This window comes from Taudactylus pleione, unplaced genomic scaffold (assembly GCF_031769625.1).
Source record: "Taudactylus pleione unplaced genomic scaffold, aTauple2 ptg000156l, whole genome shotgun sequence".
In the NCBI taxonomy this organism is placed as follows: domain Eukaryota; kingdom Metazoa; phylum Chordata; class Amphibia; order Anura; family Myobatrachidae; genus Taudactylus; species Taudactylus pleione.
Window position 1 is genome coordinate 1909034 of NW_028284558.1, and position 12902 is coordinate 1921935.

General features: G+C 44.8%; 1 protein-coding gene across 5 annotated transcripts in view; it reads right to left on the minus strand.

Annotated features, from left to right (window-relative positions):
- Positions 1-12902, minus strand: part of RBMS1 (RNA binding motif single stranded interacting protein 1) — a 356477-nt gene that overhangs the window by 32195 nt on the left and 311380 nt on the right. For all 5 annotated transcript variants that reach the window (XM_088474811.1, XM_088474809.1, XM_088474810.1 and 2 more), the window contains exons 5-6: positions 3522-3679; positions 2734-2813 (exon numbers count right to left, since the gene is read on the minus strand). In XM_088474811.1, coding sequence (XP_088330937.1) covers positions 2734-2813; positions 3522-3679 — 238 coding nt within the window. The remainder of the gene's footprint in view (positions 1-2733; positions 2814-3521; positions 3680-12902) is intronic.

The window sequence follows — 12902 nt, forward strand, 5'->3', positions numbered from 1 at the left end:
CTGGTCGCACATCGCATCTTCAGATCTGCCGTGCTGTAGGGCAGATCTGCCAATCTAAGACACAATGCACTGGAAAAAGTCTGGATGCAGGACAGGACACTTTAAACACCAAATCGTGTGCAGAGCTGCCGGGGAGGAGTTTCAAGGGAAATGGTACACATCGTGGGATCATGTGCAGATCGCCAAGTGTGTAGGCACCTTTAGAGTGGCAAAACTGCATAGGGGCTGTCTAGAGCCTAATGCTAGGTACACACTGGCAGATATATTGGCCGATCAATTGGTCAGCCAATATATCGTGTGCCCGTCGCTCACAGACATATCGCGTTGGCTGTGCAGCACAGCCAGCGCGACATATCTGTCCATCGTGCTGTGTGCACGGGCAGTCAGCCGCCCGTCTGTACACTTACAGCGGAGGCCGTGGGGAGTGGGTCGCGGCTTGACCCCCGGCCAGCGGGACCCACGGACAGATGATGGTTGTTCAGTGGGTATGGGACACTAAGCAAGAAACTGGCTTGGGTACCACCCCTTCTTTGTTTGTCAAAGAAACCTACATACAAATGTTTTACTGTAACCCAGGGCCACTAGGTGCCCACAGGGCCAAAGGGAGGAACCAAGGATGTCCAATTGGAGATTCTACTCCTGGAAAGCCTGTGCTTCCATTACCTACAACATTTTTGTGCTGTTTTCTCAAGCACCTTCCTGAGGTTAGTAATAATACACATTTTAGCACTATAAAACAAATGTATTCACTGCCATATTGCCTCTTTAAAGGGATGAGATATGGCAAATATAGAAAAAGAAACCTACAATATTTAACATTTTAGGGGAAATATGTGACCTGAAGGGATGTAAATCTGGATTGAATTAATTATATAAATGTACTCTTTAAAGTTTTATTTATAGTGCCTCTACCCATGGTGTCATTTACCACAGCCCTGGGGGATAACAGTATGCAACAGTTTTCCCCGATTTTCTGTGATTCTTCTCAAAAACCTGCCCAGAAACTGGGGCTATATGCAGCTGCTGAGACAGGGTGGAGTGACCAATCAGGACTCCCACTGGTTTTCCCCCACACCCATAATAAAGGGGGTACCTTAAAATATCTTTTGGATTAGGTGCCAATACAGCCTTAAGCAAATTACGATGGTCATCAATACAACTATTTGGCCGACTGGTCCAAACTTGCCGCGTATGTGGGCATAAAAAGAAATCTGCATGGATGACAATGACAATCTGGTATTATAGGATTGGAAACCTGGTCAGCAGGTGACAGCATATGCAGAAAAGTACACATGCAGAGTAGAATCCATGAAACCTCTTGTGATCCATTCGCTTGGTCTGACACCTAAATAACATCGGTGAAATTCAACCTTCTACATCAAAATTGGCAATGGATGCAGTTGATTGACCTGTAATTTGGTCCCATGAACAGAAAAATATATTTTATACAATCCTATGGTGTTTAATACACAGCATGAAAAGACTATTACAGGAAATGTGTGTTTGTTATAGATCAGATGAAAACTAAAACAGGGTTAACATCTAGAGAGGAATGTGTAAAAGGAACTGATCAGTGTAAATAGCTGAATGCCTACACGCATGTCCCCAGAAAATGACTGAATGCTGAGTATTTGAAAACTTGCCAGGGTTTGTTTGCCTATTCACCCGCATGGTTTACACTGAACAATACAGGGCCCATGTTTTATAAAGTCTAACAATGGATACATGAACATTTAAAGGAATGATTGCTGGGAATAGCCCAACTTTACACTTCATTTTCCCCAGGCGTATATAACCACACTCTGGTGCTCATGGTAACACGAGTCCACGAGTACTTGTGCTGGAGAGAAATATTTAATCTCACTAACCTGTCCCCACTATTCTCATACTGACATTGTGCTGAAGGAGGGTCACCTTGTGCATCTGGCTACAGTGGGTTATTGTAAACTGTGGCTGGGGAACGGAGTGCGAGGATAGGTGTAGAGTCGAGATAGAGGCAAGGTGGAAACCTCATCACTGCCGAACCAGGCACTGAGTTGTCTGAGATAAGGTTGTGACCTCACTTCACCTCTTGGGAGGAACAGAGCAAGTGTTCCATGTTGCAATTCCATGGTGAAATTCTTCTGCTAGAACCTTACTTTAACTTGAGAATCAGTAATAGACCATGCCATGTACAAGGCAAGAGAAAAGATCTCAGCACTCCAGGAAAGTACATATTGGGTGAGATGTATCAAATCTTGGAGAGATAAAGTGGAGAGAGATAAAGTACCAACCAATCAGCTTTTAACTGTCTACTTTATGGGCTGTGTTTGAAAAATGACTGGAGCTGACTGGTTGGTACTTTATCTCTTTCCGAGATTTGATACATCTCCATCTTTGAGAGCCAACCAATACCGCTGACAGTACTGCTGAATAAGTGTGTACACTACACTACAAGTATTAAAGAATGAAATAATAATTATAATGATTTTAAATCGCAAGGCAATGAAAAACAATCCTCTATTATGATATAAATGCATAACCAAAAATTACATACGGTTTTAGTAAATGTTGCAGGAGATCATGTACAAGCCAAACATATAAACATACTAGCCAAACATAGAAAACCATCTGAAGGTGGAAAAGCACTTTAAGCAAACCTTAGAGACTCCATCAAAGTGCAGATTTTCGGGGCACTTATCCTCCTACATAACCCCTCTGAAGTCACTAGCGAACAAAAATAAAAATACAAACCTGAAACACCAGGAAGCGTCTTAATAAACTTTCCATTAAAATGATTGATGACTGCCTCACATTTCTCTGTCGATTCCATCCTGAAAGTGAAGGAAAGACAAGATTAATAACACACTGGCATAGCAATAATGAAAACATATACTTTAAAGGTACACCACCACATTATATGGAACTAAAATCCTCCCTCCTATAGCTAGAGAGAGAGAGAGAGAGAGAGACACTATATATATATATATATATATATATATATATATACATACATACATACACATACACACACACACACACACACACACACACACGTGTGTGTATTTAAAGCGGTAAAGGGGTGATCGTGAAATCAAGATATACAACCTGTGTGGATGGCAATTGGTCTATTAACTCACCCCAACTCCCCCAGTTTTGTCTGGGACTGCAAGAAGAACCAACCCCAGGAAAAACAGCATGGGTGTGTATATGTGTGGGTTGTGATTTGTAAAAAAAAAAAAAAATAGCAATCACACGTTGCAACCTCCTTTCTGTGGATTGTGGTTGGTCTTTTCGCTCACTGCCTCCCCTAGTTTTTATCTGGGATTTTAAGAACCACCCTGGGAGAGTCAGTAGTTGAGCGTTAGTGAAACGTAACATGTAGATGGCAGTCAGGGCTGTATTACTGCAGTACAGCTCCCTTTCAGATGGCTGAGATTACAATAGATATAGCAGTGTGAGTGATCCATTATCACTTTTTGCAATATTAATTAGGAGTATTTTTGTTTGTGTGTTTATTATTTAAAATGATAAAACTTCACCTTGCGAATCCAACACCGCGGCTGGTACCACTGGAATCGCGGAGTATCCTTGTAGATATAACTTGGCCAAATGGCTTCAGCATATTTTCAAGCTCCTGCTCATCCATGGATAGCGGTAAATTAGATATATACAGGTTTGTCGGGTCCTGTTCTTGTTGCTAGACAAATGAGAGACATATTTAGAGCTATTTGACAATGTTAACATGACACCTGATATGATCCCCTCATTCCTTTTCCAAAGCTTCAGCTAAAAACCACAACAAGGAGGTAGAATACGCCACAAGTTTAAAGCATTACCAGTAAGCCACAGTGGCATGCAAGGGTGGGCTTATAATAAGGCAGCTGTTTAGGTTGCAGGATTTGGAAGAAGGACAAAGCACAGAATTTATCCATAAAAAGAAAATGGAATTGCTGTCAATGAACCAGTGGACCATAGTGTATATAAAAGACTAGCAGACATTGTTCTCTTTTATATAAAGGATTCAAAATGTGCCACCTTAAGCAGAAGAATGGTCTACCACCACTATAGAGGGTACTAAGATGGTATGCCACTTGTATCACCATATTACTCTGGTGTTGTAGTATTGTAATGAAGAAGCAGACTGAAAGTACGGTGTTCATTTCCTGCCTAGTGACATCACACCACAGGGAGGACTCATAGAAAAATAAACGTGTAACCAGCATTTTCTACAGCTGAGAGTTGGGTAGAGTGTTGATTGTGACTTTTGAAAGCTTTTCACCAAAAATATTTTAAAAGAGGGAGGAGTTTAGTGCCAGGGATGATGGCTTCAGATTTGGTCATGTGCCACAGAAGACATCACATGATTGAAAGAGGATTACCTCTAACTGACTTAACCCCCCCCCCCAACATTAACCATTAACATTTTAAAGGGGCCCAATTATAGAGTTTTATCATACGCAAAGAGTTTTCAAACTCGTTAAATGATGCTCCAGCCAATCAGCTCCCAACTGTCATTTTTCAAACAGCGGACAGTTGGGAGCTGATTGGATGGAGAAAAATTTATCATACACAATGAGTATTAAAAATTCATTGTGTATGATAAAACTGGTTGATAAATGGGCCCCTAAGTAGGAATCACTATCCTGGTTCTCCTTTCCTTTGACCTTTTCCTCACCCATAAATTTCAGCGTTATCCAATCTAGAAATCTTAAGGCTGCATGATGAACCTTTCTCTGCATCGTAACTATATGTACTCTTATCCCTGCTACCTCAGGTGTTAGGGGGCACATTCACTAGCAGACTTTGAAACGACTGCACGACTATGACATTGTAATTTTGCAGTCGTTTCACAGTCTTGTGCTGTGCCTACAATGAACGTTCAGTCATTCAGTGTAGGCATATCAATCATCCCCTAACATGCTCAACCTGATGTTATCGTCAGGTTGACCAGCATGTTCGGGCGATAATTGATTTCGGACACGACCAGCGGGAGCGCGCATCGCTGGTCGTTTCCGACATTAATGTGCCAGATTCATGTGCGATTGAACGATAACGATTTTCTTGTCCAATCGCTCACAGAAATCGGAAAGTGGATGTGCGACTTTAGGGCAGACTGAAGGTAGACACCACTTAATTCACTGCCTGCTTGTCTTAGATATAATGAAAAAGAAGAACAAAATAGCCAAATACATACTTCTACTGGCCAAATGATCATGACTATGGTAAGGCGCTCTGTCTTTAGCAGGCAATATGCTTAGCATTACTACCTCAGAGCACTGAGGTTGTGGATTCAATTCCCACCACAAACCCTTACTGTGTGGAGTTTGTATATTCTCCCTGTGCTTGCGTGGGTTTCCTCCGGGTACTCCAAAAATATACAGGTAGGTTAATTGGCTCCCACCAAAAAAATGGACCCTAGTTTGTATGTGTGTGCATGTACATGTGGTAGGGAATATAGATTGTAGCTCCACTGGGGCAGGGACTGATGTGAATGGACAAATATTCTCTGTAAAGCGCTGCGGAATATGTGTGCGCTATATAAGTAACTGCTAATAAATAAATAAAACCATTCAGGGCTTATTCACACATTTGCTCTTGGAAAATGTAAAAACGAGTGACGCTTTAATGTACGCTCTGTGTTTATTACATTACAACCCATTCTACTGGTAACAAGGGCAGTGCTGCAGCCTAAACGTGTAATGATTTCCATGTTAGCAGATGCTGACTGCATAAGATGCCAGAGATGATCTGGTCAGAGATGCTATTATAGTCTGTGAGACAATGATTTTAAGCACACGTTTGCAAAACATACAAATCTGTCCTGTAAATGTAACACCAAGGGGATACACAAGTAAACATCAGACTAATGATGTATGTACACAGCAGTGTAGCATAATACCAAGATAAAGCAATGTATACAGAAAGCGCTGCCAAATGGCCTGTACAAACAAACACAGTAAACGTGGACATCCCCTATAATATGCTCATACTCTTTGCAATTTCACTGCACATTCTGCTAAAATCACATAAAGGGTTAACACTTTCTGTAAATTCTGGTACAAATAGTGATAACAGAGAATTGCTTCCCACTTCTCATTACTTCTGTGGTAAATGACTGTAGTTGTCCTACGACATTTCCTTTCAGCTCTCGGCAGCAGATAGATCAGGAGCTCAGTCGTACCCGCAAACTGATAATCTTGTGAGATCAAGATTATAAACTCATATGCTGCCAATAGTTCTGCCTTATTAGAACTATTGTTTTGTCTATCACACATCCAGGTCACAACATCTGTATCTTACTAGTCAATCTATTGCATGTGAACAATTTCTATTTAAGGTGCATGGAGTACATACACAAGTCAGTAAGTGTATACAGCAGAGGTTCCTAAACGCTGCTCTCAAGACTCCCCAACAGTTCAGATTTTAGAGATACATGGTGAGAACAGGTGACTTAATTAGTACCTCAGTCAATTTGATTTAACCACCTGTGCTCAACCATGAATGTCTCTAAAACCTGTTGGGGAGCCTTGAGGACCATGGGCCTGATTCAGACCCACTCGCGAGCGGCTGTCCGCTCGCAAGTGGGTCGATGTTATGCACTGAGCATGCGCACGACGGTGGAGCTCCGTCGTGCGCATGTGCCAGACGCGACGAGCGAAGGAAAGTCCTTCGCTCGTTGTGTCCGATCAAAGGGGGCGTGCTGTCAATGTTGATTGACAGCACGCCCCCTTTGGTGGGCGTGCCGGGGGTGTGCCTCCCTGACGGGGGCGTTCCCACGGGAACGCCTCCCGTCAGAAGCCGGCCCACTGACATCACTAGTGATGTCAGTGGGAGTGATTTTGGCTCTGATAGAGCCAAAATCACTCCGGAGCTTGCGGTTGAAAACCTCAACCGCAGGCTCCGGCTCGCAATTTCGATGGTCGCGATGGTCTCGACCATCGCGGCCATCACAAAGCACGCTCGTATAGCCTGTGGGTGGTGACCCACAGCTATACGAGCGTCCAGGAGGACGCTCCATGAAAATGGAGCCCGGCCCTCATTCAGAGCGTGCGCTCTGCTCAGAGCGTACGGCTCTGAATGAGGGCCCATGTTTGGGAAGCTCTGGTATACAGGAAAATGCTCATCTAACTATGCATCATTCCATGCACTTCACTACTTATGCAGAAATGCATCAGCTAAATACATTGGACCCAACACTGGGTATCCGGTGTACATAATTAATTAATCTGTGGTACAATGTCCAATCATTGTCAGAGGCTTCATAAATGTGAGGAAGACTTGCTTTTGGAGATTGCTTTAATTTTAGGCCGAGACCTAACTCCTAATAGCAGAGGTTGCAGCACTGATGTGGTCTACAGCTGGTGGAGATCATCTGCCCTATCAATGCCCCCCAGGGCCGGATTAGCAATGGGGCGGATGGAGCTACAGCTCCAGGCCGCCTGTCAAAATAGGCCCATAGCATCTTGCATCAGTCAACACCGACTGTTGTAGTCAGGATTTTTTTACCAGGCTGCGAGTGGCCGTCCGATGCCCCGCCCCCGGACCGCGGGACGCGAGCACCCCCTCCCAGCAAGTGGCTGTCCGATGCACTGCCCCTCCCCCCGCGGCGTATCACCCTAGGAAGGGGGCGTTAGGCCACGCCCCCCATCCACCCCAGCAGGCTGCGAGTGGCCATCTTCAATTGCTGTCCGATGCTCCGCCCCTTCCCTGCTGCGGATCACACCATGAAGGGGGGAATCAGGGCTGGAGCATGGCTCGGCGGGCAGTGTCTACAGTCTGCCTAGTGCCTGCCTACTCATCACGGATTACACCAGGGAGCTCCAATGCCAGATTGACGTCGCAGCACGGCGCTGCCAGCGCACACCCCGTATGTACAGTCCTGATGAAAAAGCCGGTAGGATTTGAAACGTCGACTTATCTATACCGATGTTAATTTACATTTAAACGTTTTTTTTTTTCACCTTTACATTGGAGAGTGCCACCTTTCTTTTCTCATATTTGTGGTGTTGCCATACATCACTAAATAAGGGGGATTCTTCCCCTCTCTCCCCCTTCCCTCTCTCTCCCCCCTCCCCCCTCTCTCTCTCCCCCTCCCCCCTCTCTCTCTCCCCCTCCCCCCTGTCTCTATCTCTCCCTATCTCTCTCTTCCCCCGTATCTCCCCTTCCCCCTCTCTCTCTTCCCCCTCCCCCCTCTCTCTCTCCCTCCCCCCTCTCTCTCTCTTCCCCCCCTCTCTCTCTTTTCCCCCCTCCCCCCTCCTCCCACCCTCTCTCTTCCCCCTCTCACCCTCTCTCTCTTCCCCCTCTTTCTCTCCCCCTATCTATTCCCCCCTCTCTCTCTCTTCCCCCCCTCCCCCCTCTCCCTCCCCTCCCCCTCTTCCCCCCCTCTCTCTCTCTCCCCCCTCTCTACCCCTCCCCCCTCTCTACCCCTCCATATATATATATATATATATATATATATATATATAGTGTAGAGGATTGAGAGGCCTTTTTGCCACTAAATTAAGGATCTAATATCTTTTGAGGTCAGTCCAGGGCATACACAGTTTACACACAGCACAAGCAATGGGATGCAGGATCCCGAGCGCCAGCATCCTTTGCCCATCCCGCATGGAGATGCGGTAAATATCCCGGCGGCGGGGATTCCCGGGGTCAGAATGCCGCCACTGGAATCCCGACACCTGTCAGAATCCTGGTGCTGGCAACCCGACATCTGGAATCCCGAAGGTAATTAGCGGGGTTAGGGGGAGGGTTAGGGTTAGTGTGCAGGGAGGTTAGGTTTAGGCACTAGGGGGAGGTCAGGTTCAGGCACTGTGGAGGGACGGGGAGGGTGAGGATACAGACCGACAGGTGTCGGTATCCTAACCCTTTCAGGATGCCAGCGTCGGGATTCTGACTGCCAAGATCCCGTACCCATCCCCAAGCATGACCCCTGCTGACATCTCCCACCTTAAACTACCCCCTCCTCTTTCCATAGAAGGTCCTGCAAAGAGAGCTGTGGAAAAAAAAAAACTTGCAATGCCAAAATAAAACTTAATAAAAGTATGAATCATTGCGACAAGTAACCCCAAACACACCAGCTATTCCATCACACTGACTATTTACAGTGCGGAAAGCAAACTGTTTTTTATTCTAATTTTGTTTGTGAACCAATATGTCTTTTATTTCACTGATTTTAAATATTAACGATAACAGAGTATTGTCCCTAATTGAAGTTTCCAGTGTGTTTTAGAGTGCCAACATAAGAATTCAGAATATTTTATAAAACCGATTTCAAGGTGCATGATCAGTTTTCTTTGCCCTGTGTGCCATTAATCCTAGATATGCCTGTATGTGTGACGTCACATAGGTGTCACCACACCACCAATCCCTGAAGCAGCCGTGTCCGCCCAGTGAGCGCACCCACTGCTCTGTGAAGGGGGCCTGGCCGGGTGATTGATCCTCCTGAGGTGTCAGTATTGCCGGCTGTTTGGCTTCTGCTAATCGATCAAGCCCACAATGTTGTTACCTGCTGGCTGCGGCGAGCAATTATTACTGGAATACAGGCACTGACAAGATTTCAATTTTATATATATATATATATATATATATATATATATATATATATTTATTTATTTATTTATTTATTTTATTTTTTTTGACAATTTCATTAATACTGAGATTCCCACTTTCCATTTCTTGCGGTGGGGCAGTACCATTGGCACTGCAGAATCAGGCCCCAAGTGACACTGTTTTGGATCTCACTATGGTTTCTAGATCTAACACCTCAGTATGGGGGGAATTCAATTCAGCGCGATGATGAATAACCGCGGGAGGGAGCTCCCACAGCTATTCAATTCAATGAGCTGTGTGCCTTGTCGTGAAGCAGGTAAGTCAGAGAATGCCAGTTCTCGCGACAACCTGGGTGTTAAGGTGCTGTAACCGGCATTCTCCAACTAAAGTGGCAGGCGCGTGGCTATTAGCACTGCGCTAAGCCGGCAAACAGCTGCGCGCCCCGCACTTTTGTCAGATTTCTCCTCGCATCCCCAGGGGGGTGGGAGAAAAAATCCTTTAGCCGCCCAAACAGCGCAGTGTATTGAATAGCTGCAGGAGCTCTCTCCCGCTGCTATTCTACATCGCACTGAATTGAGGGTCTGATTCAGAGCCGGACGCAATTTGCGCTCGCTCGTTTAGAAAAAGGGGCTGGCGATTTAAATTGACCGTTCGCTCTTTGCGGTCTGTTGACGCCTCTATGTCTGAACGAGCGAACAAAACATGCGGACGTTTTTTTGTAAAAAACGCCCCCTGGCCGCTCGTATCATATGTCATCTCCGCTATTTATTTGATTAATCGAGTACATCGAAAGGTGTATGAACTGCTCGCTATTCTTGTGGTTGCATTTTCCTACCGCAATCATGCGAGCAGTTCTGGCTAAAAGACACCTAACTGACGTGGACGATGACGCTGCTTTGTTAATTATGCACACCCTTAAAACGCCCGTTTTGACCTTTTGGCACGCCTGCGTTCTGATCTCCACTCCCCGTTTTCAAGCATCTTCACCTGTTACCACCCACAAACGCCTCACTCTGTCACTCAAATTAGCAGGCATTCGCTATTTTGCGAGCACACAATTTTCGACTGCACTGACTGGTTCGCGCATGCGTACTAAAACCCGTACGCATGCGCAGTTGTGCGAACATCGCTCGGAACGAACGAGCGGCCGCTTACGAGCGGCTCTGAATCAGGCCCTGAATTCCCCCCTATAACTATTAATAAGATAAGGTATTTTTATATATAGAGAGAGAGATAGCGATGGCACATTCATGACATCACTAAGTGACCCATGTGCTCTTTAATAGAGATATTTTCAGATTTACGTCATCACCATGTGCCATTTTAACAAGTTGTTCCTTTGCTGAATCTCGCTTTACACTATTGATATAAGTGAAAAGGGAAAAGAGATTGAGGTTTTTAAAGATAGGGGCTAGTCACATCACACAGGACAGGCAACATCCCTGTGCAGACAACACCCCCACAATGCTAGTTACACCCCCACATCACTAGTCACACCCGCACGGGTTGGGTATGATTACCTGGCAGTCGTGATGCTCAGATTTCCGACGGGGGTCGGGTAAGTATACAAACCCTCCCCCTTTCTCTTCCTAACCCTCCCTTCTTGCACCCTAACAGTTAGTGCCTAACCTTAACCCTCCCCTCTTGGTGCCTAAACCTAACAGTCCCCCCTTAGTGCCTAACCCTAACTCCCCCCACCAGTGGGGCCTAGGCCTAACCCTAACCCCCCCAGTGGTACCTAACCCTAAACCCCCCCTTCCCGTGGCTAACAGCTAAGGGCACCCACGCTTGCCTTTGATCTGAATGTCCTATGTCAGGATTCCGGCGTCGATGTGTAGGCTGGCATCGGGATTTAACCGCCTATGTTTAGTCCCGGGTTGGGATTACGACGCCGGGATTTCAACAGACGGAATCCCGTCCGTCGGTATTTTGACTACATCCCCCAATCGCAGTGATGAACACACCTCTTGCGGCGGCACACAATAGGCCCTTCATAAATTTCAGCTCCAGGCCCTTGTGGACCTTAATCTGGCACTGATGCCCCCCCATGCGTACATTCTATTGCGTATGTATATATTGTGTTTTTTCACCATTGGGTACGACTTGGTGGGCCTTAACCAGTGTTTCCCAACTCCAGTCCTCAGGGACTCCTTACAGTGCATGTTTTACAGATCTCCTCACAATCCCAATTGAGATTATTATTTCCACCTGTGGAACTTTTAATGTGTGTCAGCCAATAATGAATACGCCTGTGCACCAACTAGGGTATCTATAAAACACTGCCTAAGCTGGGTATACACCATATAACCGGCGACTCAGCAATGTGATGTCACAAGACAGATATATTTATACATTTTGAATGTAAGAGACAGAAAACTTTTGTAGCAAAACTTATAAATAAGAAGGGTGTATTTTACTTTAAGAAATGCTATTCGCCCTTGGAATGGCATTTAAAGTATTCATATACAATATATGTTAAAAGTCATCTATTTTCTATAAATACACACATTCTTCGATATTTCACATTTGCAAGCAAATAATTTAGGAGACAGACAACACACAAGAATCCTGTTTTCTCAAATATTCATCTGGCTAAGGAATATGAATCCATGTACTCGTCCCTGGTACTCACCCAAAGCATTCAGTTGGGCTAATTACCTACATAACCATTTTGTGCTGGGCCAATACGTATAGTGATTAGGATATAGTGACATCACTGAGTCATGAGACACAAAAGTCGTCGTCAGCAACAGTGTCCTAAAACTAGAGGCAATCAAAGTTTCTCAAAGGCCTATTTTAAGGCTTAAGCTGGCCACACATCTAAAGATTATCTGTCCAACCAGCCAACTAGTTGATTGGTTGGAATGAAAATCTGGTAAGGTATACAATCAGAAATTTGCTCCCAAACACTGGAAAATGGACCAAAACTGTTTGAACAAATAGTTTAGATCAAACATTTAACAAACTTGTCTGAACGACCATTTTCATCTGTTTCCTGGCATTTAGGAGCAAATTGCTGATCATCAGTTACTCCCATACATTACCAGATTTTCATTCCAACCAATCAACAAGTTGGCTGGTTGGATGTAAGTTGGTCTAGTGTGTGGCCAGCTTTAGATTAGCTCTTGGCCAAAGGTTTACTGTAAACTCAAGGTGCAGGTAAATGCTAGGACTACAAATAAACAGTATTTTAAGAGGCCATTATTTTTCATCCTTAAGTAAATATCAAGACTCCCTTTATTTATAGATAAATACTTTTTGTAAAATACAGTGCTTTATCTGCAGACGTGTGTGTACACATTGTGCTTAAATGTACAGAATGATCTATGTTTTACCTAGCACTCAAACAACACACAGAGGGCATTATAAAT